The sequence below is a fragment of the Nyctereutes procyonoides genome, unplaced genomic scaffold (genome assembly GCF_905146905.1).
Source record: "Nyctereutes procyonoides isolate TBG_1078 unplaced genomic scaffold, NYPRO_anot_genome, whole genome shotgun sequence".
Classification (NCBI taxonomy): domain Eukaryota; kingdom Metazoa; phylum Chordata; class Mammalia; order Carnivora; family Canidae; genus Nyctereutes; species Nyctereutes procyonoides.
Window position 1 is genome coordinate 26,820,822 of NW_026575037.1, and position 24,731 is coordinate 26,845,552.

Here is a 24,731-nt window from a genome sequence, read left to right on the forward strand (position 1 = left end):
GGGAGGGGGTTCCGCCCCCGCCCCACCCCCTCCCTCCCCCTCCCCCCCGCCCCGCCCCTCCCTCCCCCCCCCCGCGCCCCGGCCGCCGTCCCGCCAGCAGGGGGAGCCCGAGGCCCGGGCAGCGGCCGAGCTCCCGGCGGGTCCCGCACCCCCAGCCCGGCCCGGGTCACGGAAACGCCGGCCCCTCCCGCGTCCGCGGAGCCCTGGGGCCAAGCGGCTTCCAGCAGCGCCGGGCGCCCCGCCCTGAGGTCCCTGAGCTCCGCAGCCCCCCGCGGCCTCCGCCGGGCCGCATCCCTGCCCCGGGGCAGCACCCACGTGGTTGGGGCAGAGGCGTGGGCCGCGGGACCCTGTGCCGCCCACTCGGGGGGAGACGGGGGGACTCGGGGGGACACGGGGGACACGGGGGGTGACACAGGGGGTGACACGGGGGGACACGGGGGGTGACATGGGGGGTGACAAGGGGGGGACACGGGGGACACAGGGGGTGACACGGGGGAGAGACACGGAGGGACACGGGGGTGACACGGGGACACGGGGGACACGGGGGACACAGGGGGACACAGGGGGTGACACAGGGGACACGGGGGACACGGGGGGTGACACGGGGGACACGGGGGGTGACACAGGGGGTGACACGGGGGGACACGGGGGGACACGGGGGAGAGACACGGGGGTGACACGGGGGGACACAGGGGGACACGGGGGAGAGACACGGGGGTGACACGGGGGGACACGGGGGGACACGGGGACACGGGAGAGACACGGGGGTGACACAGGGGAGACGGGGGGACACGGGACACGGGGGAGAGACACGGGGAGTGACATAGGGGGAGACGGGGGACACGGCGGCGACACGGGGGGGACACGGGGGGGGACACGGCGGCGACACGGGGGGATACGGGGGTGGGACACGGGGAGCAGCTCCTGGGGTCAGCAGGCACCTGCTACAGGCCCTGTTAGGTCCTCCGGCCTAGAACTCGGGACTTTGGGGTGAGGCCACGGGGGCAAGGCGCCCAGGCCTCAGCCCCTCCCCAGCCTGACTCTAGGCACATGCACTGTGCAAGGCCTGTGACCTCACACCCAGGGCTCTCTGGTGACAGGACCTCGGGTTCAGGGCAGCCATGACCGGAATAACCCGCCGAGCATTCAGTCCCACCTAACATCAGGGTAAGACTGCGGCCCAGAGAAGGAGCTGAACCCCGAACCCGTGGCCAAGCCTGAGGTTTTCAGAGGGCTCTGTCTGTTCTTTCCCCAAGAGCGCGGAGCACCCGGGGTGCTGCCATGTGACTGAGTCCGTGCCTCAGGCACGCTCCTGGCTCCGTCCCCGCCAGGCCCGCTGCTGTCAGCCAGTCGCGGTGGGAGCCTGGGCCAGGCTTGGCGACAGCTCCCAGGGGTCACTGGGGTGCAGGAGAGAGGCCTTTCCACCTCGCCCCCTCCACGAAGCCTCAGCTTCAGTCTGCGCCTCACCCAGGACATGGTCCCCGAAGCACCCAATGAGGACTTCAGCGTGACGAGGGGACTGTTCGCACTGGTTATGCGGCTTTTCAAATGCCGGATGTTTTGTTCCCCCGCGTGGACCGCAGCTCATCATGAAGAACCCTGGACCGGGAATAGGAGGCCCGAGCTCCTGCCCCAGTTCCAGCTCGTGGTGGTTCCAGGCCTCTCTCGGAGCCTGTGATTTAACCTGTTGAACAGGATCAGAAGAGCTTCTGCACCAGGCAGCGTGACGATACCTGGGATGGACGTGACAAAGGCCCAGGCCTGTGGTCCTGCCCCTCCTTCCGTCCGTATCTACCCAGAACAAGTGAAAACATATGTTCACACAAAAACTCATACACGAATTTCACAGCAGCATTATTTATAGGAGCCTGAAAGTGGAAACCACCCGAACGTCCATCAACTGACGAATGGGTAAACACAACGTGGTACAGGCACGAGATGGAATATTACTCAGTCCTGAAAAAGAATGAGGTACGGACACGTCCGATAGAGAGGGACTTGGAAAACGTCACACCAAGTGGAAGAACCAGTGCCCGGGCCCCCAGTGCATGGTGCCATCCACGGGGAAGGTCCAGGGCAGGAGCATCCACAGGGACAGCAAGCAGAGGAGTGGCTGCCGGGTCTGCGTAGGACTGGAGAGGGCTCAGGGAGTGACTGCTGGCGGGTGCAACGTTTCTTTGGAGGGTGATGAAAATGTTCCAAAGTTAAATTATGGGGACGTCTGCACAATTCTGTAATCATGCTGAAAAATCATGGAGTGTTACACTTCAAATGGATGAACTTCATGATGTGCAAACTACGCATCAATAAAGCTCTTTAAAAATGTCTCTGGGTGTCCTGAGTTTAATCTAGAAACGGTACTTGTGCTCCTCCTTCCCTCTCTCCCCCGATCTTCAGGGCCTTCTTCTCCCTCTGAGAACATACAGGAGGTAACGGGCCTCCTTCTCCTTCCTGAGGTGCGAGGGCACTGTTTGATGTGTGGGAAGGAATAGGGAAGCACTAGGGAGTCCGGATGCCACCCTGCCTGACCTCCGACAGCCACGGGAGCTCCCCTGCCTTGATTTACCCTTCTGCCCACTGCAGGGAGAGGAAGCAGGGGATCCCGGCCCTTGCATCCTACAGATGGTGTCTGGGGAGTCCGGGAAGGTGGGGAGCGTGTCTTGGTCAGGATGGGGTGGCTGGGCAGGGAGCTCTATTGAGTCTGTTAAGTGATGGAGCCCACTTGGCGTCTCCAGGCGGTGTGGGGGGGCAGGTGGGCTGCCCAGAGGTACCACTCTGGCTGCAGTCGGGCCGGAGAAGCCAAGCAGTCCGTGGCTGGCGCCCTGTGGGCTGGGGTCAGGGGCGGGGCCGGGCCACCCGCTGCCAGATGAGGAGATGCTGGTGCCTGGACAAGGCTGATTCTTTAATTGGTGTGCAATGTGGCGGGCAAACTGCTGGCACGTGTCTGCTGGGCGCGGTGGGGGTGGGTCAGCGCCGGGCAGGGGGGGTGCTCGGGGGGAGATGCTGGAGAGCTAGCACTCCCAGGGCTGTGAGCGCCCGAGCGCCGTGCCCAGCCGGCTGTCATCAACCACTTAGGGTCCTTGACAAGCAGGGTCTGTTCTCAGTTGCTCTTCCCTCTGATTCACCTCTTCTTGCCCCTGCTTCGCTCCCTCGGCTGTGAGCATGCTCAGATCTCCCCGCCTGAAACCAGCCTCTTCTCGACCCCACTCTTCCGCCGCCAACTGTCCAGCTTTTATTCCCTTCCCTGCGCCCCCACCCCCACAGCGTTAACCCTGGAGACAGATGGGGCCTCTACCCCCGCTCCTCCCCTCCTGTCACCACATCCTACCACTTCCCCCCTGGGATCCTGAACCACTCAGCACCCTTCTCCCTGAAACACCTGCTAGCCCGCTCCCCCTCTGGCTGTTCCCCTCCATTTTTCCTTCTGCGTGCCTCCCCGAGCGACCTCATCTCTCCCAGGGCTTTGACCTCCACCTCATGATATGACCCAGCTGGAGCTGTGACTGCCTCCTTGGCCACTTGCACAAGCCTGCTGGCCCTTGCTCCTGGATGTCCCCTTACGCACATCCCACCCAACCTGTCCTCCTTGCTCAGTCCCCGAAACTTGCCTCTCCTGTGTCGTGTCCGCCTGACAGTGGCCAGCACCCCCCAGGAGCCCAAGCTGGGGATCCGAGTCAGCGCCTCTCCATTCTCCCTGGCTGCTCTGCGTGACTGGCCAAGGAGCCCGGGGGGGTCCCATGTGACATCTCTCTTGTCTATTTTCTCTGTTCCCACCATTTCCTCTTATGGTGGCTTCTAATCTTCTGTGGTCAGGACAGGTCTTCCTGTTTTACCTCTCGCTCCTCCAGCCCACTCTGCACAGGGTCACAGAATGATCTTTCCAAAGCATCTTTCAGATTCTTCGGCCTCCTGCTCAAAAAGGCCCAGAGGCTTCCCGTCTCCCATAGAGGAGGTCATGATATCTGCCCAGTGATTTACAACCTGAAAAGCACTTTCAAGCAAACAAACAAAAAACAGGCAACGTAATTATTCCTCTTTTATGGAAAAGAAGACTGAGGCTTGGAGAGATGTGGTGAGTACTTGGGTTCACCTGGTGCTACGGGGTGGAGCCGGGGCTGGGGCTGAGGCCTTCTGGGTTTAACCGGATGCATGGCCCACTCCAGTCTTCTCAGCCTCCCCTGGGAGGCCAGCAGCAGCACGAACCCCAGCTGTCACCCTGCTGGCCAGCCTGAGGTCGGTGCCCTGGCCAAGGCCCCACTCTTGCCCAGAAACCCCTCCTTCATGCCACCAGAACTTCTCCACGAACGCAGAGCACCCTGCTCCTCCTCCAGGACCCAACCCGGGCCGGGCAGGCCCAGGGAGGTCCTGGAACATATCCCGTGGAGCTTCAGCTGATTCTAAGCAGGCCTGACCCAGGCCTCTGGGTCCCACGCTGCAAGCACTCGGAGGGCACCTCGGACTGGCACCGTCTCATGGTAGGTCTCCGACACATACCGGTGGAGCCAGCAAATGCATCCACGAGGCTGCTGGGGATTCTCTCCTCCAAGAACCGCTTCCAGATCAACGGGTGCAGCGACTCCCATCACCCCGACCCTCCCGCGCCCCTGCACGAGCACAGGGCCCCGCATCTGGGTCAGTACCGGCCCTGCCAGGTGGTTCCCTCTGACCTCCCGGCTGCCGCTGACCGCGGCGTTGCTCTCTGCCGGGCGCACGGTGAGCATTAGAGGGGCCGCTCCGTGTGGAACATGATGTGCGTGTTCACAGATGTTAACTTGCTGTGCCGCTGCCACACCTCTATCACCCTGGCGTCGTGGTCCACCGGATGCGATCGGCTGCGTCTGGGCCTCCTCCCTCCCGATGAGCGGGCGAGGCTGAGAGCCTGGCGGGTTTAAAGGGCTGGTGCTCAAAGGGGTCCGCGGACCCAGGCCAGAGTGTGGCTCACTTGTGGCCATCTCCCCCGCGGCACCGGGCTCTCCCCCATCTCGTGGGTGGGTCTGACCAAGTTCACTGCTCCTCTGGGTCTCGGTTTCCTTTGTACACAATGATGAGGTTGGGTTGACGTTCAGATTTTCTAGTATTTAAAGGCACAGAACTAATAAACTCTTACCTTGATATAAAGCCTCACACCAGGAACCCACACGGGAGGTCAGCGCTGTAGCTCACGTGGGGTGGCTCCTTCCCACCCGGGGGTCCCAGGGCTCAAGCCCCAAAGGCCTCGCTCGCAGCCCGCGCCCCGCCCGCCCACTGGTGAGAGGGCTCGCCGGCCCGCAGCTCTGGCATCAGGCTTCTTCATCCCTCCTGAAATTGAGCAAGAGGAAGGTGGGGTAGACTGAGGCTGGAAAGACCTCCCGCTCCTCCGCCTGACAGGAGCACTTTCTGAAACTACGGGGGAGACTTTGCTTTTCTTCTTTCTCTGTCCCCGGTGCCCGGCTCACTGTCTGATCCAAAAAGGGATCTGATAAATGCTTGTTGAACAGGACAGAAGGAGGAGTAGGGGCACCGGGGCTGGGACAGAAGCCGAGGGGCAGCCTCCTTCGGGAACTCACACTGGCCGCCCGGCCCATGCCTCCCCTGCCCTCAGCGGTGGGAGGACACGTGGGGAGCACTCAGGCCACTCTGCGCTCCTTCCCTGGCGTCTCCTCCGCAGGAGCCTCTGACCTGGGTGCTGGAGAAGGGACGAGGAAGCAGAGAGACCTGGAGTCCAGACCTGAAAGCGGAGGAAGTCACTGCAGGGGCCTGGAAGTGGGCTCCCTGGGGGGGGGGGGGGGTGCGGGGGCGGGGGGGGGGCTGGGGCTTCTCCTCCGACCTGCGGCCCTGGTGCAGCCCTCCTCCCCCTCCTTGGACACACAACGCCGAGAGACACCCAGGGACCAGATAGCCTCCTGCTCGCTGGAAAGGGAAAGAGGCCAAGCTCATAACCTTGTCCACTCCCGCAGGCTCTCGGTTGGGGCCGCTAGCTGGCCTGGCCTGGCTACACCCTCCCCGCCGGTACCCGGAGGAAGGCGTGCTCAGCGGTGGATTCTCTCGCTGGGAGGACTCTAGCAAGGAGGGCATGCAGGGTTGCCCTCAGGGGTGCTCCCACTTCAGCCCCTTCTCTTCCCCCTGCACCTTGCTGGCAGCACAGAGACTGCAGAGGTGGGAGGCCCCGAGCAGCCCAGGGTGGGGCTCCGGAAGCAAAGAAGTGGGACCAGAAGTGAAGGGGCGAGGCCCTGGGGGGACTTAGACCCACTGAGATCTTATTCTCCTGCCCCCAGAGCCACAGGCGAGAGAGAAGCTTTCTCTGGGTAAGGACCCCGTGAGGGTCCCCAGCTCTGGAACCTGTGGGATCAGCATGACTGGCCGCGTGGAGCCAAGTCCACCTGCCTGGTGCCGCCCACTTGCCTTGTGGATAAAATCCCACCCACACCCCGCAAGTCGGCTCAAGGCCTCCCAACGACGAGGCGAGGTGCAGTTCCCACGCCCATTTTATGGATGAGGAAACCAAGACTCAGCTGTTCCAGGCAGGGGAAAGCATGGAGGCTCATGGTCTGCAGAGCACGAGTGGACCCTGGGGGGTCCTCTAGTTAGGGGTCCCGGACAGACTTCGAAAGCCAGAGTTTTTGGCTCGGTGCAAACTCTCGGTATCTTGTTCCCCCTGCTCTGCTCACACCTTCCCACATCGTCTTCTTCCCACTATAGACCCGACGTCCCCCTTCCCCCACCACAGAGCTCTCCTCCGCTCCATCCGGGAGTCTGTCCTACGTGGGGCAGCCAGGACTCAGAAGGTTTCCAGGTAGAAAGACCCAGAACCCGTGGTCTCCATGTTTCCCACCTTGGAACGGACTTACCAGCTGTTGGAGCAGGAGAGGACGAAAGACGTCAATCGGCTAAGCTGACCGATGGGTGAACGGGCGCCCAGGGGAGAGAAGAGATTTGCTTGGACCCCCATCCAGTGAGTCAGCTTCCAGCTCTTCCGACTCTTGATCAAGTGCTCTTCTCACTGCACCGAATGGCTCTGTCACCCAGGAGCGTTGTGTTCACCACTGACACCCCCACTCCCTCCTGCCGAAGACTGGGGGATGGTGTGTTTTCCAAGATACTCTGGGAGGGACCCTGACTGGGCCAGCTCTGTTCTCAAACAGGCCAGTCTAATCCCCCAGGAGGCCTGGCCCTGGGAACAAGCAGAGGTTGAGGGAGGAAGGGAGAGAGAGAAGAGGGTTTTGGTTCATTTTACCCAGAACCGAGGAAAAACAAATGATGTACAGGTATTGCGCAAACGTATCCACTAAACGTCAACCACCCACGGTTAGAGGAGTTGGGGGTGGGCTCAGGTGTCCTCTGCAGCTGAAGATGCTGGAAGGTGACATAGGGTGATGCAGTCACCACCCCTCTGCCTCCACCACCACCACCCGCCTCCGCCCCAAGCTAGACCTGCCGGGGGCTTCCTGGCTCTTTCTGTCATCAGCTACATGAGTGAAAATCGGGGGGCTGAGTGAGAAATCAGAAGAAAACCTTGACCCCAGAAGAACTTGGGTCAAGGCCAGGGTCCAAGGCAGGTGGGGATAGACCCACAGGTTGGCGTGGGGCTTGGGGGGCAAGCATCACTGGGGGTGTTAGGGAAGTCTTAACCTCCACGCAGTCCACGCAGGGGCGTGGAGGGACAGCGGTCAAGGAGAGTGCCCCCCTCCCCATTTCTCCAGCTGGACTTCAGGGACACTGCAATTTTAGGAAGCGATCTTGCCCTCTCCTGGGTTTCTTCCTCCTCCTCCCCCAGGATGAACCCCATCTGACCTTCTCCTCGCGCTGCTGGCCGTCCTGCCCCAGCCCATCACTCCTCTGCTTCGGTGCCCCCCTTCCCGCCAGCCGAAGCTGCAAGCTCACCCTCCTCCCAAGACCCAGCAAGGGGGCAGTGCCCTCTGGGGCCTGGGTGTGGCCCGGTGGCACTGGTTCTCTTTGCCCTCCCAGACCCATTTCCAATATCCACCAACAAGGGTTTCTCAGGTCAGGGTCTCTGCAAGGCACGGGGTTCTGGGTGAGGCACCAGTGGGCCACCTAGATGGCACCTGCAGCAGGAGGCAGCCAAGAGGGGCCAGGATGGGGCACAGTGTGGAGAGCACTGTGTCGGGAGTCAGGAGCCTGCTTTCTTCCTCTGGTCCCCTTAAGACCTGCTCTGTGATGTCTTGGAAGCCCCCTCCGACCCGGAGTCTTGGGCTGGGTACCCCTGGGCTTAGGTGCTGGGCCATGGAGAGGGCGGGGAGGCGGGAAGGGGGCACGGGAGGGGGTGACAGCGGCCGAGATCCTCTGGGGAAGGTCGGTCACTTCCCCGAGGCCCAGTGCCCCCACCCGTGCAGCGGACCTTGCCCGGGGCCAGCGAGCAGCCCCGAAGGACGGCGGGGACGCGGGAGGGATGCGGTGGCTCAGCCCGGAGCCTGGAGCCTGCAGCGCTGTGCTCGGGGTCGCCTGGGGGCGCGGGGGCCGGGCCGGGGCGGGGGGCGCGGGAGGTGCCCGTCCTCCCCCGGGGCATCCACCGCCCCGCCTGGAGCTCGGGGCCGGCGCTTCTCCCCAGAATCACTTCCTTTGTCTGGAGGAGGGGGTGGGGGAGGAGGCGCGGCGAGGAGGGAGGGGCCGCGGTGCCGCCGCCCCCGCCTCCCCCCGCCCTCCCGGGGCGCGGAGCCGCTCGTCACTCGGCTCCCGCGGGGGCGACGGAGGCGCCGGAGGCCAGGCCCGCGGCTCGGCTCGTCCCGGGGCCCGACAGGCGGCGGCGCGCGGCGGGCATCCCCGGAGGGCGGCGCGGAGGCGTCGGGCCGGGAGGGCGCTGGGCCGCGGCGCAGGTGCTCGGAGCCCTGCCCGCCCGCGTGACCTTGGGTAAGTCTGTGCCTCCGGTCGCCGCGGCCCCGGTGCGGGGAGCAGGGGAGGGTGGAGGGGGGACCGGACTGCCCCTCGGGGCGGGCGGGGGCGGGGAGAGCCCGGGCCGGGAGGGTCCCTGCGGCGGGACCGTAGGGCTGCGGGGGCGGGGGGCGGGCGGGGGGCGGGGGCGCAGGGCTGCGGGGGGGGAGGGCGGGGGGGCGCAGGGTTGCGGGGGGCGGGGGGCGCAGGGCTGCAGGGGACGCAAGGTTGGGGGCGCAGGGTTGCGGGGCAGGGGGCGCAGGGCTGCAGGGCAGGGGCGCAGGGCTGCGGGGCGGGGGCGCAGGGTTGCAGGGCAGGGGCACAGGGCTGCGGGGCGGGGGGCGCAGGGCTGCGGGGCGAGGGCTGCGGGGCGGGGGGCGCAGGGCACAGGGGTGGGGGGCGCAGGGCTGTGGGGCGGGGGCGCAGGGTTGGGCCGCAGGGCGCAGGGTTGGGGGCGCAGGGGTGCGGGGCGGCGGGCGCGGGATGCGGGTCGGGTCGGGGGAGCCCGCCGCCCGCCCCCTGCCCGGCCCGGGTGACCGGGGCGCTACGTCTTTAAAGGCGCCCGGGGCTGAGCCTCCGCGACCATGTGACGGCTCGAAGGCCGGGAGCTGCGGCGGGAGCCCGGGCCGGTGAGCGCCGGTGCCCTGCCCTGCCCTGCCCGGCCCGGCCGGCCCCCGCCCCCCGCAGCCCTGCCCGGCCCGCCCCCGCCCCCCGCAGCCCCGCGCGCTTCCAGGTGTCGAACTGGGGCGGCGCCGCGGACCCCGGTGTCCAGCGGCCGAGGGTGAGCGCCCTGCGGCCGGTGAGGGGGAGGGCGGAGCCGGCCCGGGGACCCCTGGCGGGGTGTGGCCTGGGGCGCCGCACACCTGATAAGGCGGAGCAGCGAGCACTGCTATTTTAAGTTGTTGAATGGAACCTCCGGGACGATAAGGGGAGGGGACAAAGATTAGGCGGAGGAAGGGCCCTGGTACCCGCCAGCCCGGCAGGCTCTAGGGCGCAGTGGGGTGCAGCTGCAGGGCGCGCAGGATCTCGGAGCCGCCTGGGGTCCCCCCCAGGCAGGCCTCCCCACCCCGGGCTTCCCACCACAGGTGCCTGTCCCCGAACCCTCCACGCCGGCCTGCTGATGTGCCTGGCCCCCGCCTGCCATGCCGCCCGCCATCTCGGCCTTCCAGGCCGCCTACATTGGCATCGAGGTGCTCATCGCCCTGGTCTCTGTGCCCGGGAACGTGCTGGTGATCTGGGCAGTGAAGGTGAACCAGGCGCTGCGGGATGCCACCTTCTGCTTCATCGTGTCGCTGGCGGTGGCTGACGTGGCGGTGGGCGCCCTGGTCATCCCGCTGGCCATCCTCATCAACATCGGGCCGCGGACCTACTTCCACACCTGCCTCATGGTCGCCTGCCCTGTCCTCATCCTCACCCAGAGCTCCATCCTGGCCCTGCTGGCCATTGCTGTGGACCGCTACCTCCGCGTCAAGATCCCACTCCGGTGAGTCCAGAGTAGCCCAAGGTACCCGCTGCGCCCCACCCTGCACCCCGGGCCGGGGTGCACCTAGAGAGGATGACAGGTAGAGCAACAGACCCCGCGAAAGCCAGATTGTGCCCCAGCCCTGGCTCTGCCCTCTGTCCCCCACTCTCCCCGGGAGCAGTGAGCTGAGCTGAGCGGCAGTTGAAGCCGCGGGGGGCTGGGCTGCTGGAGGAACGTGAAGCTGGCGGTGCCCGGGCCCCCAGAGCTGGAGCTGCGGCTGTTCAGATACAGCCGGGGAAGGCCAGGCTGCCTGGAGGGTTTGCGCAAAGAGGGGGGTAAACCGAGCCCCACTGGCCCCAGGAAGGTGGAAGGGGCGGAGCCGACTGCTAGAGGGGCGAGGATGACCGAGGTGGCCCATGCCGCCCAGTGCTGCTTCTCCGGCAGATCCCAGCGGGCGACCTGAACGCGCTGGCGGCTCCTGTTCTCTGTGGCCGTGGCCGCCGGCTCCACCCTCCGGGGCTGTCCCCTTGAGTCCCGGCGTCTGATTACCTCTGCCCAGCATCCACTTACGGGATCTCTGCTCCAGGCCGGCGGGGGGGCGACGCAGGCCCTGTTCTCTGGCTAAACTGTGTGCGTCTATGCCGGTCCCAGCAGAGGTGCTTACGCCGGGTCCAGGCAGCACCAGGGTGGCGGTCCTCATGCGGGTGTCCGGTCCACGCCGGGGCCTGCCAGGCCGTAATGTCGTCACCAGGCAGTGCCTGGGCCACCGAGTGCCAGTGAATGCCTGGGCGCGCTGCCAGCGCTGGTCCTGCTGGGACGCTCTTGTGAGGCGTGCTTGCCCCCTCCAAGTCCTGTCACCAGCAGATCCCCCTTCTACCAGGGAGCTCTGGCCTTGTCTGGCACCCGCCTTCCAGAGCAGCTTCCAGATCTGGGACATGGGGCCTCTGGCCTCGCTTGGCAGCTTGCCCGGGGAAGGCTGCGGCGCCCACGGCTCTCCCGTTTGCAGTACATTTGTGCACGTTTACCTTTTCCAAGCTTTTCTTCGTGCAGCGTGTCTTCCCTGTGTCCTCCATGATCCTCTGAGGGAGGTGGAGTAGGAGCTGCTAAAGGAGAAAGTTGGGAAAGACCAGAGGGTCTCCCGAAGCAGGTGGGAGCGCAGCCTAGATTCCACTGCCCACCTCCCTTCCTTCCCGAGCCCCCTGCCCGGGCACCGTTATGCCTGTGCCCGTGCCCGGCCTCCCTCAGCACTGCCAGCTTCCCAGGGCAGGTGGGTGAAGAGTGCTGCGGGGACGGGGTGGGGGTGGAGGCGGAGGAGGGGCCTTGCTGCCACCATTAGTCGCAGGCCGCAGGCGGCTGGGGCGGAGGAAGCTGGTCTCAGCCCATTAGAGCGGGCTGGGCCTCCGAGCCGACCATTAGAACCATTAGAACCAAGTGTTGCCACGTTAGGAAACTCCCGCAGGTTTGCAGAGGTAGGAGGGCCGCTCCAGAAATTGTGTGGCTCAGCGGGTGCCAAGGTGAGCCAGAGGCCTGGTCGTAAGTGACAGAGGTCGCAGGCCTCAGAATGTGCTCACTTGCCCCGTGGGGACGGGTGGGGGCTGTGCGGGCAGGAACCGCAGGCTCCACCTCCCCCGGGGCAGCTGTGGCTGCTCCTGGCTCCAGCCTCCAGGAGCTGGGATCTTGAGGAGCTTTCCTCTCTTCTCCTTCTCTTCCTCCTCTTCCTCCTTTTAATATTATTACCTCTATTTTTTTTTAAGATTTTGTTTATTTGAGAGAGAGCACGAGTGGGCGAGGGGCAGAGGGAGAAGCGAACCCCCGCTGAGCAGGGAGCCGATGCCGGGCTCCACCCCAGGCCCCAGGATCATGACCTGGGCCGAAAGCAGACGCTTAACTGACTGAGGCACCAGGCGCCCCGACCAGCTGCCTTCTGCGGGCCGAGGCAGGCGAATGCATAGAGTCCAGGCCTGGGTTCGAATCCTAACTGTGAAGTCCTAGCTGTGTGACCTTGGGAAAGTCACTTTTTCATCTTATGAACCTTCAATTTCCTCATCTATAAAAGGGAAAAGTAATAATAGGACCTTCCTCCTCAAATGAATGGAGAAATACAATGAACTCCTAGATAGAAAACCCTCAGGGCTACAAAATGCACATAGTATCACCTGCGGGCCGTACGTGGTATGTTTGTGTCCGTAGCTTTATCAGCAGCATTACCGTATGGCTCAAAGTGGGTCTGAATGAGCAAGCCCTGGCACCCCACCCCGTGCACGCTCGTGCTCTCACACACCCACACACATGCCCCCGCCCCACGAACACACGCTGCATTCCCAGGGAGGTTTCAAAATACTGTCGGGTTATATTTATACATGTTTTTCCTTCCCTGGTGGATTGTCCGCGTGTTCAAGGCAGTGACCCAGGCAGCGACTGCACGCGGCCCGTTTCTGCCAAGTCTCCAGAATGCCTAGCTCAGTGTCTGGCACACGGCGGATAGTCAGTAAACGTCCATTGTGTTGGATGCGTCTGCAGAGCTCACAGGGTTGAGCCTCCGGCAGGCCTTCCGGGTGTCTGACCTCTAACCTTCTTGCTGGGAACTAGACCTCCTCTGCATTCTCCTTCAGGGATCTGACCACAGCTGCCCGCATGATTCCTTGGGACCCCAGCAGCACCTGGGGGTGTCCTGCCCCGTGGAGAAGTCTTCTCCGCGGTAGAAATGGGGCTGGGGCCCGTCTCCAAAGCCAGGGTCCTGGAGGCTGGTCTGCCGTGATGGCCACTCCGGGCCCTGGCCCGTCTCTGCCACGTCCCCCTGCAGGGGGAGTGGCAGCCCTGGTCGGCGAGCTGCTGGGTCTGGGGGAGTATCTCTCAGCCGAGGTCCCCCTGCTCTTGGCTTACTGCCCTGACAGGCCAACTGGAGGCAGATGCGCTGCACTCCGGGAGAGGGTGAGGCAGGAGTGGGTCACAGGAGCGGGCTCGGGCCCCTCACTAAGCAAAGCCAGCAGTGCTCAGTCCACCACAAATCGTATTTCATTCCATTTGGCAGAAAGCCAAGAGAGAAAAATGGTTCAGATCACATAGTATGATCCAGTTACAAGAAAGAGAAAGAAAAAAAGACAGAAAGAACTCAAATTGTTGATTCATCAATAACCTGTGGCCATTTCCATGTGTTTTGCATCTTATTTGCATCGCGCCGCAGCAGGCCTGGTAATCCATACCCTGTTCCCCTGAGCTCTTACTTCTAGGGAGTCTCCTAGAGTCTCCGTTCACCCACCACCCCGCACCCTGAGTTCCCGGGTGGCTCCAGGGGGCTGGTTATGGGGCAAGGTGCCAGCAGGGGGGTCCCTGGCCAAAGCCCTCTCTGCGGGAGGGGAAGCCGAGCAAGGGCTCTCTGAGGCCGGAGAGGTTGGGGTGCTCTGACGGGGTGGTGGGCATCTGGGAGCCAGAAACCTCGACTTGGGGCCTTGCTCTGTTACTTCCTAGCTGTGCATCGTTGGCGAAACTGGGCACCTTCTCTGAGCTCCCCCCCACCTCACCTGTTAGATCAAGGGACTCGAGCTGAGGCCCCGAGCTTCCCTTCGGCTCTAACACTGCGGTTCTTCACATCGTGGCTCCTGCTGACGTGGTGTTGAGACCCTGGGAAGGTTGTGCTGGGCTGTGTTTTCTAGCTCCTAGTCATTCTGAGCCTGGCATGATGCTACGTGCTTTTTTGGTTTTTGGTTTTTGGTTTTCGTTGTTTTACGTGCTTCAACGCATTTACTGTTCCTCACCTCTCGCTAGTGGACGGTTTTGCTAGGCCCATTCCGTGGACACTTGTGTAGGTAAGCTGAAGTCTGCGGGCCGGGGAGGTTCAGTGACTTGCCCAGACGAACATTGTGTCAGGAGCAGAGAGAGGCCTTGGATCCAGGCCTGTCTAACAGATGTCTTGCACCAGGGAGCCCATATGTGTTGGAATCCGCCCCCAAGAAGCTGTGGGATTTATGGAGGAGTTTCCTCAAGGCTGTCAGTGGGGTGACTTTTCTCCTCTGATCTTTGCCAATGGCTTTGGTATTTTGCTCGCTGCGCCGGGCGCCTCCCTCTCAGACCCACTCACCTTCGCGCCAGTGGGCAGGGGAGCGCCTGGCAGCCCTGCCTCTGTGCTCAGCTGGACGCCTCCCAGCTCAGTGGGGCTGCGATGGGAGCACAGCGGGGAGTGTCGGAGGCCAGCATGCTGGGCCAGGGGACAAACCTGGTAGAGGAGGACGTGCTTGCTGTTGGAAGTCAAATGAGCTCTTCCCACCCTGGTGAGCCGGGATCCTTTTTGATTACCCGAGTGTCTCCTGGGCTTGTACCCCAGCAGGTGACCAGGTGACCGGCTGTGGCCTCCGGGCCCCAGAACCTTGTCCTCTGTGATGCCATCTGCTCTCAGGGGTGGTCGTCTGTCTGCAGCTCCCCTAGGGGTGGGTGAGTCACAGGCCCAGAGCAGCTGCGGGGAGAGGAGCCCTGAAGCTTGACTTCCTCACTCTTGCAGAGGGGGAAACTGGGGCCCAGGGCTTGGCTACGAGCTCTTCCCTCCGCCCAATCCTGACTCTCGCCCGCAGCCTCTGATGTAAAAGGCTTGGGCGCGAGGAGCCTTGGGCCTTCGGGTCCTCGGGGAGCAGCGAGCCAGGTAAGTCAGCAGACCAGCGGCGGGCCTCGAGGCAGACAGTGAAGACACGTCACTTTGAGATGAAAAGGGAAATGTCTTTGTTTGGATTGGGGCTAGCCTCCAGGTGGCTTATGCTCCGAGCTGCTGAGGGAGGGGGCCTAGATTCTAGCCCAGAGAAACCTGGATGCGTTTCAAGGGTGAAAGAAAGCTCCCCGCCGGCCTCCAGGAGGCTGCGTCGTCTTCAGGAGCAAGCCGCCCAGGTGCCCGGGAGCGAGCTCTGGAGAAACCCCACCGAGGCTCATGGGCCGAAGCCTGGAGGCCGTGCCCCGGCAGGTGGTATTTATTTCTGAGCGTGGAAGCAATCGGTGCTCGTGGTGAAAATGTTGAGAAACACAGGGAAGAATAAAGACGATAAAGTCACCAGTAAATCTCCCGCCTACAGATGACTGGTGTTCACATTCTGGTGTTCCAGAGACTTTTCCCACGTGTGTCTCTATATATATCCGTATCTCTAAATATACAGAGACATCAATGTGATTTTTACGTGGCGGAGAGCAAGTGTGGCTTTATAGCCCACTTTATTTACTTACCGTATCATAAGTATTTCCCTATGTCAATAAGGATGATTTTGTAAGAATTTTATGAGGGTAAAATGTTGGATTGCCTCTTTGTTCATTTCTGGGTCTGAGCTAAAACAGCCTCTGGCCCCGGAGGACTCCTCCGACCCCCTCCCCCTGGACCAGGCTAACCTCTGTTAGGTACTCAGGTGGCATCCACTTCTTCGCAACCCCTCATGGTGCCGCTGGTTTTTCTGAGCTTTGCTAAACATGATCAGGGGCAGGAACATCCGTGTACGTACCCACGTATCCCCTGTGCCTGGCACCGAGTAGGCCTGCTGGAAACATTTCTTGAATAAATGAATTTCATGTTTCACGTATTCATTCTTATATTTTCGGCTGTTCGGATTGTTACCAATTTGGTATGATTACGATGAACACGACAGTGATAGGCACAATTCACGTTGTTTGTGGGGTCGGGGCCCGGCCTGGACCCCTGGGTGCGTGTCCTGGTATACAGCACAGCTTCCGCCCGTCAGGATTTTTAAAAGAGGTTAAATATTTCCCGTCTCTCTCTACTCCAGCTCTGCCCACTCCTCCTGCCCAGCTTGATGACACTGCAGGTTCCCGGAGGCGCCCCTGGTACTCCTCTGCCCCTTTGCCCTTCGGGGCCAGGCAGGGCAGGACTGGCTGGCCCTGGCCTCCCCCTCATGGCCTAGTCTCTATTCCCGGAGGCCTGGACATTCTGTTTCTTTGCCTCTTGGTGAGGAGAGCAGTCCCGGGGTAGGGGGTGGGAGGAGGCTTGGAGTGCGGCACTTTCTAGTTGGCCCCACTTGGCAGGGCGAGCACATGGTTCCATGGGCCACGTGAATTGCCTCTTGAGCCTCAGCCTCCCAAACTCAAGCCCAGAGGAGGCTGCCAGCTGCTGTAGAACAAAGAAAAGGCTGGTGGGTCGTGGTGGGATGGGAGAGGAAGAGGAGGCAGGTGGGTGGGTGCACGTTGGCACCCACATCCCCTTGGAAATGCTGGCTTGGGGGCAGGCAAGGAGGTGGAGGCAGCTGGCAAAGGCCTTCCCTGCCCCAAAAGAAGAGATGAGACACCTTCCCCTGCATAGCTCCTCGCCCTGGGAGTTTTATCCCTGGTGGGGGTAGAGGCATAATAAGGTCAGGGACATGGGGACTGCCGTAGATGTATTTCATAAACTGACTTCTGCACTTGCCACGTCGCAGGCACTTTGCAGGGCTTACACCTGCAGATACAAAGGTGAGCAGGCTGCTCTGGTCTCTCCCTTAGCGCCTGTTGAGATGGTGGATTCCTACAGACCCAGGTGGCCAAGCACAAACTCCCAACCTGCCTGGGGTGGGAGCGGGGGTGTCAGGAGACTGGCCCCTGACAGCTTGCAGTGCTTGGGGGGCAGCTGGACCCTATTCCACACCCGCTCCTTGCTGCCCAGCTCACGTGGGAGAGGTCCTTCGGGACACTCTTTTGGCCAGAACTTCTGTCCTTCCAGAGAGCACAGCTGTTACCCTTTCTCATTCTCACCCAGGGGCCTGATGTGGATAGATCTATACTGCGGAATGTCTCCTACCGCCAGGCATTGTTATCTGTTATCATACCTGGGGTACGCTCATTAACAGAACAAAGACCCCCCGGAGTCTGCATGCTGACCGGTTTGGAGGACAGACGCTAAGTAATAAATTAGCACAATACCTAGGATGCGGAGTGCTAGGAGGTAGCACGAGCCCTCGGGAGAAGGAAAGGAGCAGGCTCAGCGGAACTGAGGTGCCGGTGGGGGCAGAGGGCTGCAGCTGTAAGTGGGGTATCGCTGAGGCCCCCTGGGGAGGTGCCGTTTGAGCAAAACCTTAGAGGAGGGGGACTACGCCGGGCAGATATTACAACTTTCACGCAGAGGAAATAGGGAGAGTAAAGGTCCGGAGGAAGGAGTGTACCTTAAAGGGTTGGGGTCTTGGCCGCGGGGGTGGAGTGATCAAGCTGGAGACTGGTCGGAGACCCGGAGCGGAAACACAGTGACCTGCTGGCTTGGAGGCTGCTGCAAGGACAGCTTTACCCTGAGGTAAATGGGGAGCCCTTGCAGGGTTTACAGCACAGAAGCTGCATGATTTGGCTTAGACTTTATTTATTTATTTATTTATTTATTTATTTATTTATTTATTTATTTATTTATAAATTTATTTTTTATTGGTGTTCAATATGGCTTAGACTTTAAAGGCTCACTCCGCTGCTGTATTGAGAGGGCACTGGAGGGGCAGGCAGGGGACAGTTCGCTACTGTGGCCACCACACGAGGGGGGAAGAGGGCGGTGGCCGGAGTCAGAATGGCACAGAGCTGGTGGGGAGAAGTGGCTAATTCTGGGCGTGCATTTTCAAATTTTACTTTTTATTGAGGTAAAATGCTTATATAGTGAAATGCATGAATCTTAAGCATATTGCTCCATAAATTCTTACATGCAACCACCTCCCAGATCAGTATTTGGAACTTGTTCAGCTCTCTCGAAGGTTCCCTTGTGTCCCTCCCGTGCCCTCTGAAAGGTCACCATTACTCTCTGACCTTCATCCGCATAGACTGATTTTTGCCTGTTCTTGAACTTTTGTAAAGGGAATCAAGTGTAAGTTTTCTTTTGTATCTGTCTTTTGAAGCTTAAAGTTATGTCTGAGACTCATCCCTCTTATTAAGGGAAACGATAGGATTTTTTTGTTTGTTGGTTGGCTTGTGGTTTTTTTCCCCTCATTGCTAGAATTCCATCGCATGAATGTATGATGATTTGTTAAAATTCCGGGTGTATTTTGAAGAAAGAGCCAAGGAATTTGCTTATGGATTGGATGTGGGATGTGAGAGAAAGAAGAGTCAAGCGTGACCAGAATTTCAGTCCGAAGCAACTGGCGGGGTGGAGTTGGCATTATCCGAGGTGGGAGAGGCTGCGGGTGGTACAGGTTTTGTGAGCAATGGAGTTCAGATTTAGACACGTTGAGTTTGGGGTATTTGTCGAATACCTCTGGGATGTTGAGCGGGCGGTTGGATGGATACGCAGGGATGGAGTTCAGGAGACATGTGGGCTGGGAATAGGGTTAGGGAGAGCCATTGCGTGCTGATCAGGTCTAAATCACCGAGGAGCCTTGATGAGGTCTCCAAGAGCAAAAAATACAGCTAAAGAGGACACAGAGCACTGAGAGGTCCGAGGGGAAGAGACAGCGTGGATGTAGGAGGAACACCTGGAGTAAGTGTGGCTCCAGGCAGCAGAGCTTTGCAAGGTGTGGAGGGGAAGGAGGGGTGGAGCGAGGCGGGGGAGGGCTGAGAACTGAGAGCGACCAGGATTTAGCAGGAACAGTGCCAGTGGGGTGGAGCAGGGAGCGTAACTGAGAAAGCTCGGGAGAGGAGAGGAAGGACTTGACGCCAGTGGGCATGGGCTACTCTTTTGAAGAATTTTGTTATGAAGGGGACAGAGCGATGGGGCAGAAGCCCTCAGAAGGGGGAACAAGAGATTTTGTTTTGCGTTGTGGAGGGACGTTAGCACGTTTGTGTGCCCACAGCTAATGGTCCCGGAGAGAGTGCCAGACCTGCGCCGGAGCCCCGGGGCCCGCCGGGTCGGCCACACTCAGAGGGCCTGGCCTGGCCCGCGGTCGGGCAGGAGGGGCGAGTGCGTGTGTGCGGACTGGCAGGTGGAATTGTCCTCTGAGTGTCTCAGCTTTCTCAGGGAGGTTGGGGAGCGAGGTCACCCCCGGGGAGGGAGGGTGGCGAGGGTGCAGTCATGCTCAGGAGGTCCAGCGTCTCTGGGGGCAGCGCCACGGGCTCGCCTGGGGTTCACGGTGATGAGCTCCAAGCAGCCGTGCTCATCCGCGCCCGTTCAGGCGTGCCGACCGTGGAGGGGTCATTCTGGATTCATCCACAAGGGCCGGATTCCGTGCCCGTCACTCGGTGTCTCTCGTCACGGCCAGGGCCAAAGAGGGGGCCCTGTTCCCGGAGCTCAGGGATGGATGGAGGGAGAGAGCGAGCACACAGGTAAGCGAGCAGGTAGCCGCGGTCACCCGGAGGAGAATTCAAGGGGGGAAGCCGCCCCGCTCTTCTCCACACCCCGAGTCAGTGTCCACGCAGACCTGAAGGCGCCTGAAGACTTAGGTGGGGCCTTGTAGGCCTTGTGGTCCACGGTCAAGAGTTCGGATTGTATTCCAAGTGTGCTTCGAGGCCTCTGAGCACTTTAAGCAGGGGGTGACATCATCTAAATCACATTTTTCAAAGGTCAGAATTAGTCAATGAAATATTAGCAAATCAAAACCGGTGGTAGATAAAAAGATTAATACATCACCACCAAATAGGGTCACTGCACGCGTGCAAGGGTGGTTTGTCGTAAGAACTCCGCGTACTCCGCGTACTCGGCACATTGATGTATAAGGTCGCCCTGCGGGGGGGGGGGAGGGGGGGGCGCAGGGGACTGTCAGAGGTCACGGCTGTCCGCAGGGCTGGGGGTGGCCGGGGGCCCCGGAGGCAGTGGAGATGGAGGGACCTGGAGGGAGTTAGGGTTAGACCCCCAGTAGAGGCTGTGGGGGCAGAGTGGGGGAAGGGGTCAGGTTGGTTGGTGCCACTGGGTAGCTGGTGGTGGGGAAGGGAGAAACTGGAGCAAAACAGAGGCCCGAGTGGAGCTGGTGCGACAGGGAGCCCTCCGGCTTTCTGTCTCTTGCTGGCTCCCCTCCTCCGTGCCTTCGTGAGGTCGGCAGGTGGGCCCCTTCCCGCCCCCCGTAGCCCAGGAAGGGGCCGCTCAAATGTCCAGCGAGCCTCCCCGTGCCTCTGGCTCCGCCGCCGACTGTCTTCTCGCCTCACTCCTTGGGAGACCGTTGTTGGGTCTCTTGGGCTGGAAGCACAGCAGGAAGGACAGGCGGCTTGGGCCCCCTAAAGCTTCCAGAAGGAGCAGCAGAGGGGTTCTTCCTTCCTGCCAGGCTCCATCCAGAACAAGACACAGTGACTTCTGGGACAGCTGGGCCCCCGCATCTGTGCATCCTCAGGGTCCCTCGGGCGGCTCTGCCCCGGGACTCTCCGTGGGTCTCCGGAGCTGCCTGGATCCCATCACCCCTCCAGAGCGGCTGTCCCCCCAACCCTACAACAGCCACCCCGGCCCCCACTCCCCCGAGCCACTGTGGGGCACTGAGCCGTGCAGGTTCAGCCGAGGCAGCAGAGAGGATGGCCGGGCACGAGGTTAGCAGGTGCCAGCTGTGGCCCCGCCCTGATGGGCAGGGCAGGCAGCAGGGGGAGCCCCACCTGGGCCCTGGGCCGCTCCCAGAAGCCCTGTCTGTCCTTCCACAAAGAGGCCGGCTCCTTTAGCCTCGTGCGGCAGAGAACGCTCCGCAGGGCTGTTGGGAGGCTCGGCACAGACGCCAGTGGCCAGGCCTCACGGCAGTCACCGTGCAGCCTGACCTCGGAGGTCACTGGTTTCCGATCCTCCCGTCTCCACCGCGGGGGCGGCCCTGACCACAGCAAGGTGAGAGCTGCTTCGGGCCCTCCTTTTCCTGTCCCGGCAGAACCAGGAGCTTTGATGCACACCCACCGGCTGGAGTGGGAACTCACCGGGCAGTGGTTCTCTCGGGGGCACGAGGGGGAAGATCTGTCTGCAAAAAAAGCTCCTCTACCTCAGACTTTTTTTAAAAAAATATTTTATTTATTTATTCATGCGAGACACAGAGAGAGAGGCAGAGACACAGGCAGAGGGAGAAGCAGGCTCCCTGCAGGGATCCCGATGTGGGACTCGATCCCAGGACTCTGGAGTCACACCAGGGCTGAAGGCGGCGCTAAACTGCTGAGCCCGGTCAGGAGTCAGTGGGATCTGTCACACTCACCCCAGAGGGACGGCAGGCACTGAAGCGTGAGGGTTATTTTGTGAAAACATTCCCGGGAGGTCAGCGGCGGGTGCTGGGGTGCAGAGGGGTGACGGGCCTCCCCGGGAGATTCCGGTGTCTGGACCCTGGCCTGGCTCCCTCCGAGCCGCACGCTCCTGTTCCGGTGGGGGGGTGCCGGCATCTGAGGGAGCTGAGCCCCTCCACCCCGGGGCCGCAGCTCCGCACCCGCTCTCGGGGGACCCTGCTGCGCCCAGCAGAGGAGCCAGCTGCCTTCGGGGCTGACGGTCAGGGAGGAAGCCGCTTGGCCCCGGGGCATGTTGTGGTGCCACCACCTGCCAGCGCCGTCAGGGCTGCGGGGAAGGAACCGGCAGCCACCAGTGGGCAGGTGGGCAGGGGGAGCCGGGGCCTGGGGCCTCCAGGCCCTGCCGGGGTCACTCAGCGAGGTGGGGCCTCCCCAGGCCTCACTCTGCCCGTGAGGTCGTGGCCCAGCCTGAGCTCCGCAGGCCACACCTGAAGGACAAACCGTTCAGGCGAAGCTCCTGTGAGGACGACCGAGGCAGGGGCCACCTCCCCTTGGGGAGGCTGCGGAGCCGGGATGTCCCCACTGGCCGGTGCTGATGGGGTGGGGGTGCCGGGCACCGGGAGGGACCCCTCAGGGCCCAGCCACCTGCCTTGCCCGCGGGACCGCGTCCTCCTTGCTGGGGAGCACTCCTGTCCCCTACCCACACCGAGGGGTGTGTGCGGGTCTGGGGGCGTAGAGCCCCGAGCGCATCGGCAGCCGGGCTGGCACGCTGGTGCCCCTGCTCCGACCTCCGTCGCGTGTGTCCATCGTCGTACTGAGGATGAGCGTGTAAGCACACCAGCTCCCTGCTCGGTCACGGGCTCGTCTGGCCCCTCTCCTGCCGGCTGCTGGGAGGGAGGAAGGCGGGTGGATAACGGGGTGTGGGGTGTGCGTGTGTCTTTGTCTCTGCTGTGGTCAAGGACGCGTTGTCCTCCCCAGGAGGCCTCAGAGCCGGGCCTGGGGAAGCGGCCGAGGCGGGCTGGGAGGGTGCAGCCCCAGGTGAGCTGTGTTCTGTTCTGGCGCCAGTGCCTGCCCCCCCCCACCTGCTCAGGCTCCCCGGGGGCCCCAGGAGGCCGTGGGCCGGTGTGGGGGGCGGAGGATGCGGCGCCTGCACGCTGGTGTCTCCCTCGGCAGCTTATGTGGTTTTCTGTGAGGCTGAGCTCGGTGTCATTTCACACATAGGACAACAGGGGACCAGGGGGTAAGTCACCGGGAAACTGTCACCCGGCTCGTAAGTAGCCACACTCGGACTGGAGCGAGGTGCCTGCCAGGTAGCAAAGCAGATGCCACTGGGGAAACCCCCGCCCCTGCGCCGCGTCCCTGGGCTTCCAGGCTGCGCACACAGAGCCCGTCCTCAGGGAGCTTCTAGGCCCAGAGGGACACAGAGCAAGATCCTGCAGACTGTGAGATACATCCACGCAGGCGGAGCTAGGACGGCTGGGATTCCTGGGGCAGAGGCTGCGGGGGGCCGGGGCCTGGCCTGCGCCTGGTTTCCTCGGGGCCCTGCCTGCTTCCTCTCAGGACCCAGGTTGTGCTCATTTGCTCGGCTGCTCCACGCACAAGCCCAGGGAAGCTAAATCTGGAGGTGTTGGCAGCGTCACGGTAGCAGAAATGATCCCACGAGGTCCACGGAGGTGAGAGTGGGGGAGATGGGCTGGAGAGGCCGCCCAGCAGGCCTGGGCTGGATCCTGGGCTGGGCACCGAGGGTCTCAAAGGACCTTCTCTGCCAACCCGCAGGAGTGCATCCTGCAAACAGCACCGGCTGGAGTCGGAGGAGCCCGGGTTCAGTGCCGGCTCTGACGCTCACCAGCCAGCCTGTGGTTTAGGGCCCTCGCTGAGCCTTCCTGGGCCTCAGTTTTCCAGTCTGCAAAATGGCAACACTCTGCCCTTTGTTTGCCTGGCGAGCGGATGTTTGCAGCAAGTGGGCCGCTGGCCAGAGCGCTTTGTGCCTGTGCTGGGCTGTGTCGTTACCTGTTGCCCAGAGGCAGAGCCTCTCCCCCCTCCTTCTCCAGGGCTGGCTCCTGGCCTTTTCTCTCTCTGCATGGCGGAGCTAGCCGTCCATTAAGAGAAACAGGTCCCGCAAGTGGATTTGCCATGGATGGACTGGCGGGGACTCATGTTCCTGTTTCCTGTAGGATCCGAGACAACGCCTCCTCGCCTTTTTCTGGGCTCCTCCGTCAGCCTCCTTCCCAAACAAGGGCGAAGAGGGCGACCTTTGTGCCAGATGTTGTGCCGAGTGCCGCTGGCCCCAGCTCGCACGCACTCTCTAGTCTGAGCAGCTCCGACACTACGGGACACGAGGACTGGAAGCCCACGGTCCTGTTCTCAGGCGTCCTGGGAACATCAGTGTGGGAGACACGCAACACGGCCCTCGGAGGCCGCCAGCCCGCGTTGCCAGTCAAGTTCCCGCCAGCAGCTCTGTGACCTTGGGCAAATCACTCGTCTCCTGGGATGACTGAGGAGAGAGGGAACCAGAGGGTGTGCCAAACTGCGTGCCAGGTGGTGCCAAGGGACACCCTGGGGCCAGGGCTGCGCAGACTTCAGCTCCATTTTACAGACGTGGAAATCCAGACGCTGCAGGGCCGTGCAGGTTGCTGACACAGCACGTCAGAGTCCGTTGGAAGCCAGGCCCCCTACGGCCCCGCATGCCTGTCAAGGGCCTGCTCCTGCTGTGCTGCCCGAGCTTCTGGCCATGGTGCGACCGGTCCGAGGTGTGAGGAGCGGCGTGGGGGCCAGAGGAGGGACAGGTGTGGGTGCTTGGGCCTCTGCGGGGCTCAGATGTGAAGGCGGCCTTCCGAATGGCCCAGATGGTTGGCGTGGGTGTCAGGGAACCGCCTCCCTCACACCCCGGGCTGCAGTGCGTGTCCCGCCAGCTTCTTGCCTGGCTGCGTCCCCAAGGCCCATTACCGCCAGCTCCCTGCATTTTCATTTTCCAGCTCTGAGCTCGGCACTTTGAAGTTTTCGTGAATGGTACATGGAGAAAAAAAAAAAGGCTTTGATTTAATAAGCTTCCTCCTCCCCCACACGCATCATAATGTGCGGTTCCCCTCCAGGGTCGCGGCAGACGTGAGTGATTTACAGGGCTTTGCACAAGTGGGATGACTGAAAATGAGCGGATCGATCAGCCCTCAGACTCTGCCTCGCCCGCCCGGCACTGGGGCGCTGCCAGCGGCTCGGGGGGCCTTGGCCTCCCGGTGCACACGATGGTGCCGGCCAGCTCCCAGCAGAAGAGAGAACAGGCTGTTCAGTCCTCCACTGGGGCAGGGAGGGGGAGGAGGAGGGGGAGGAGGAAGGGGAGGGGGGAGGAGGAGGAGGGGGGCGCGCCGGTCTC

General features: G+C 62.2%; 1 protein-coding gene and 1 long non-coding RNA gene across 13 annotated transcripts in view; one reads left to right on the forward strand and one right to left on the reverse strand.

Annotated features, from left to right (window-relative positions):
- Positions 1 to 1,841: 1,841 nt before the first annotated feature.
- On the reverse strand, positions 1,842 to 11,562 carry LOC129505745 (uncharacterized). 10 transcript variants are annotated; one of them, XR_008663593.1, is made up of 5 exons: positions 11,353 to 11,562; positions 10,898 to 11,052; positions 5,807 to 7,150; positions 5,547 to 5,707; positions 1,842 to 5,298 (listed from the first exon to the last, which is right to left on the reverse strand). It is a non-coding gene; the product is annotated as an uncharacterized LOC129505745 (long non-coding RNA). The 10 variants fall into 10 exon arrangements; XR_008663596.1 differs by having other exon boundaries at positions 5,807 to 5,889; positions 6,828 to 7,150; positions 10,898 to 11,562; XR_008663590.1 differs by having other exon boundaries at positions 1,842 to 4,879; positions 5,108 to 5,298; positions 10,898 to 11,562.
- The window catches only part of ADORA1 (adenosine A1 receptor), a 29,489-nt gene continuing 13,488 nt past the window's right edge, over positions 8,731 to 24,731 (forward strand). The window contains exons 1-2 of one of the 3 annotated variants that reach the window (XM_055318982.1): positions 8,731 to 8,844; positions 9,951 to 10,348. In XM_055318982.1, the coding sequence (XP_055174957.1) occupies positions 10,008 to 10,348 (341 nt within the window). In that variant the 5' untranslated portion in view covers positions 8,731 to 8,844; positions 9,951 to 10,007. Of the gene's footprint in view, positions 8,845 to 9,271; positions 9,647 to 9,950; positions 10,349 to 14,090; positions 14,596 to 24,731 lie in introns of those variants that run through there. The other 2 variants (XM_055318983.1, XM_055318984.1) reach the window with 2 other exon arrangements.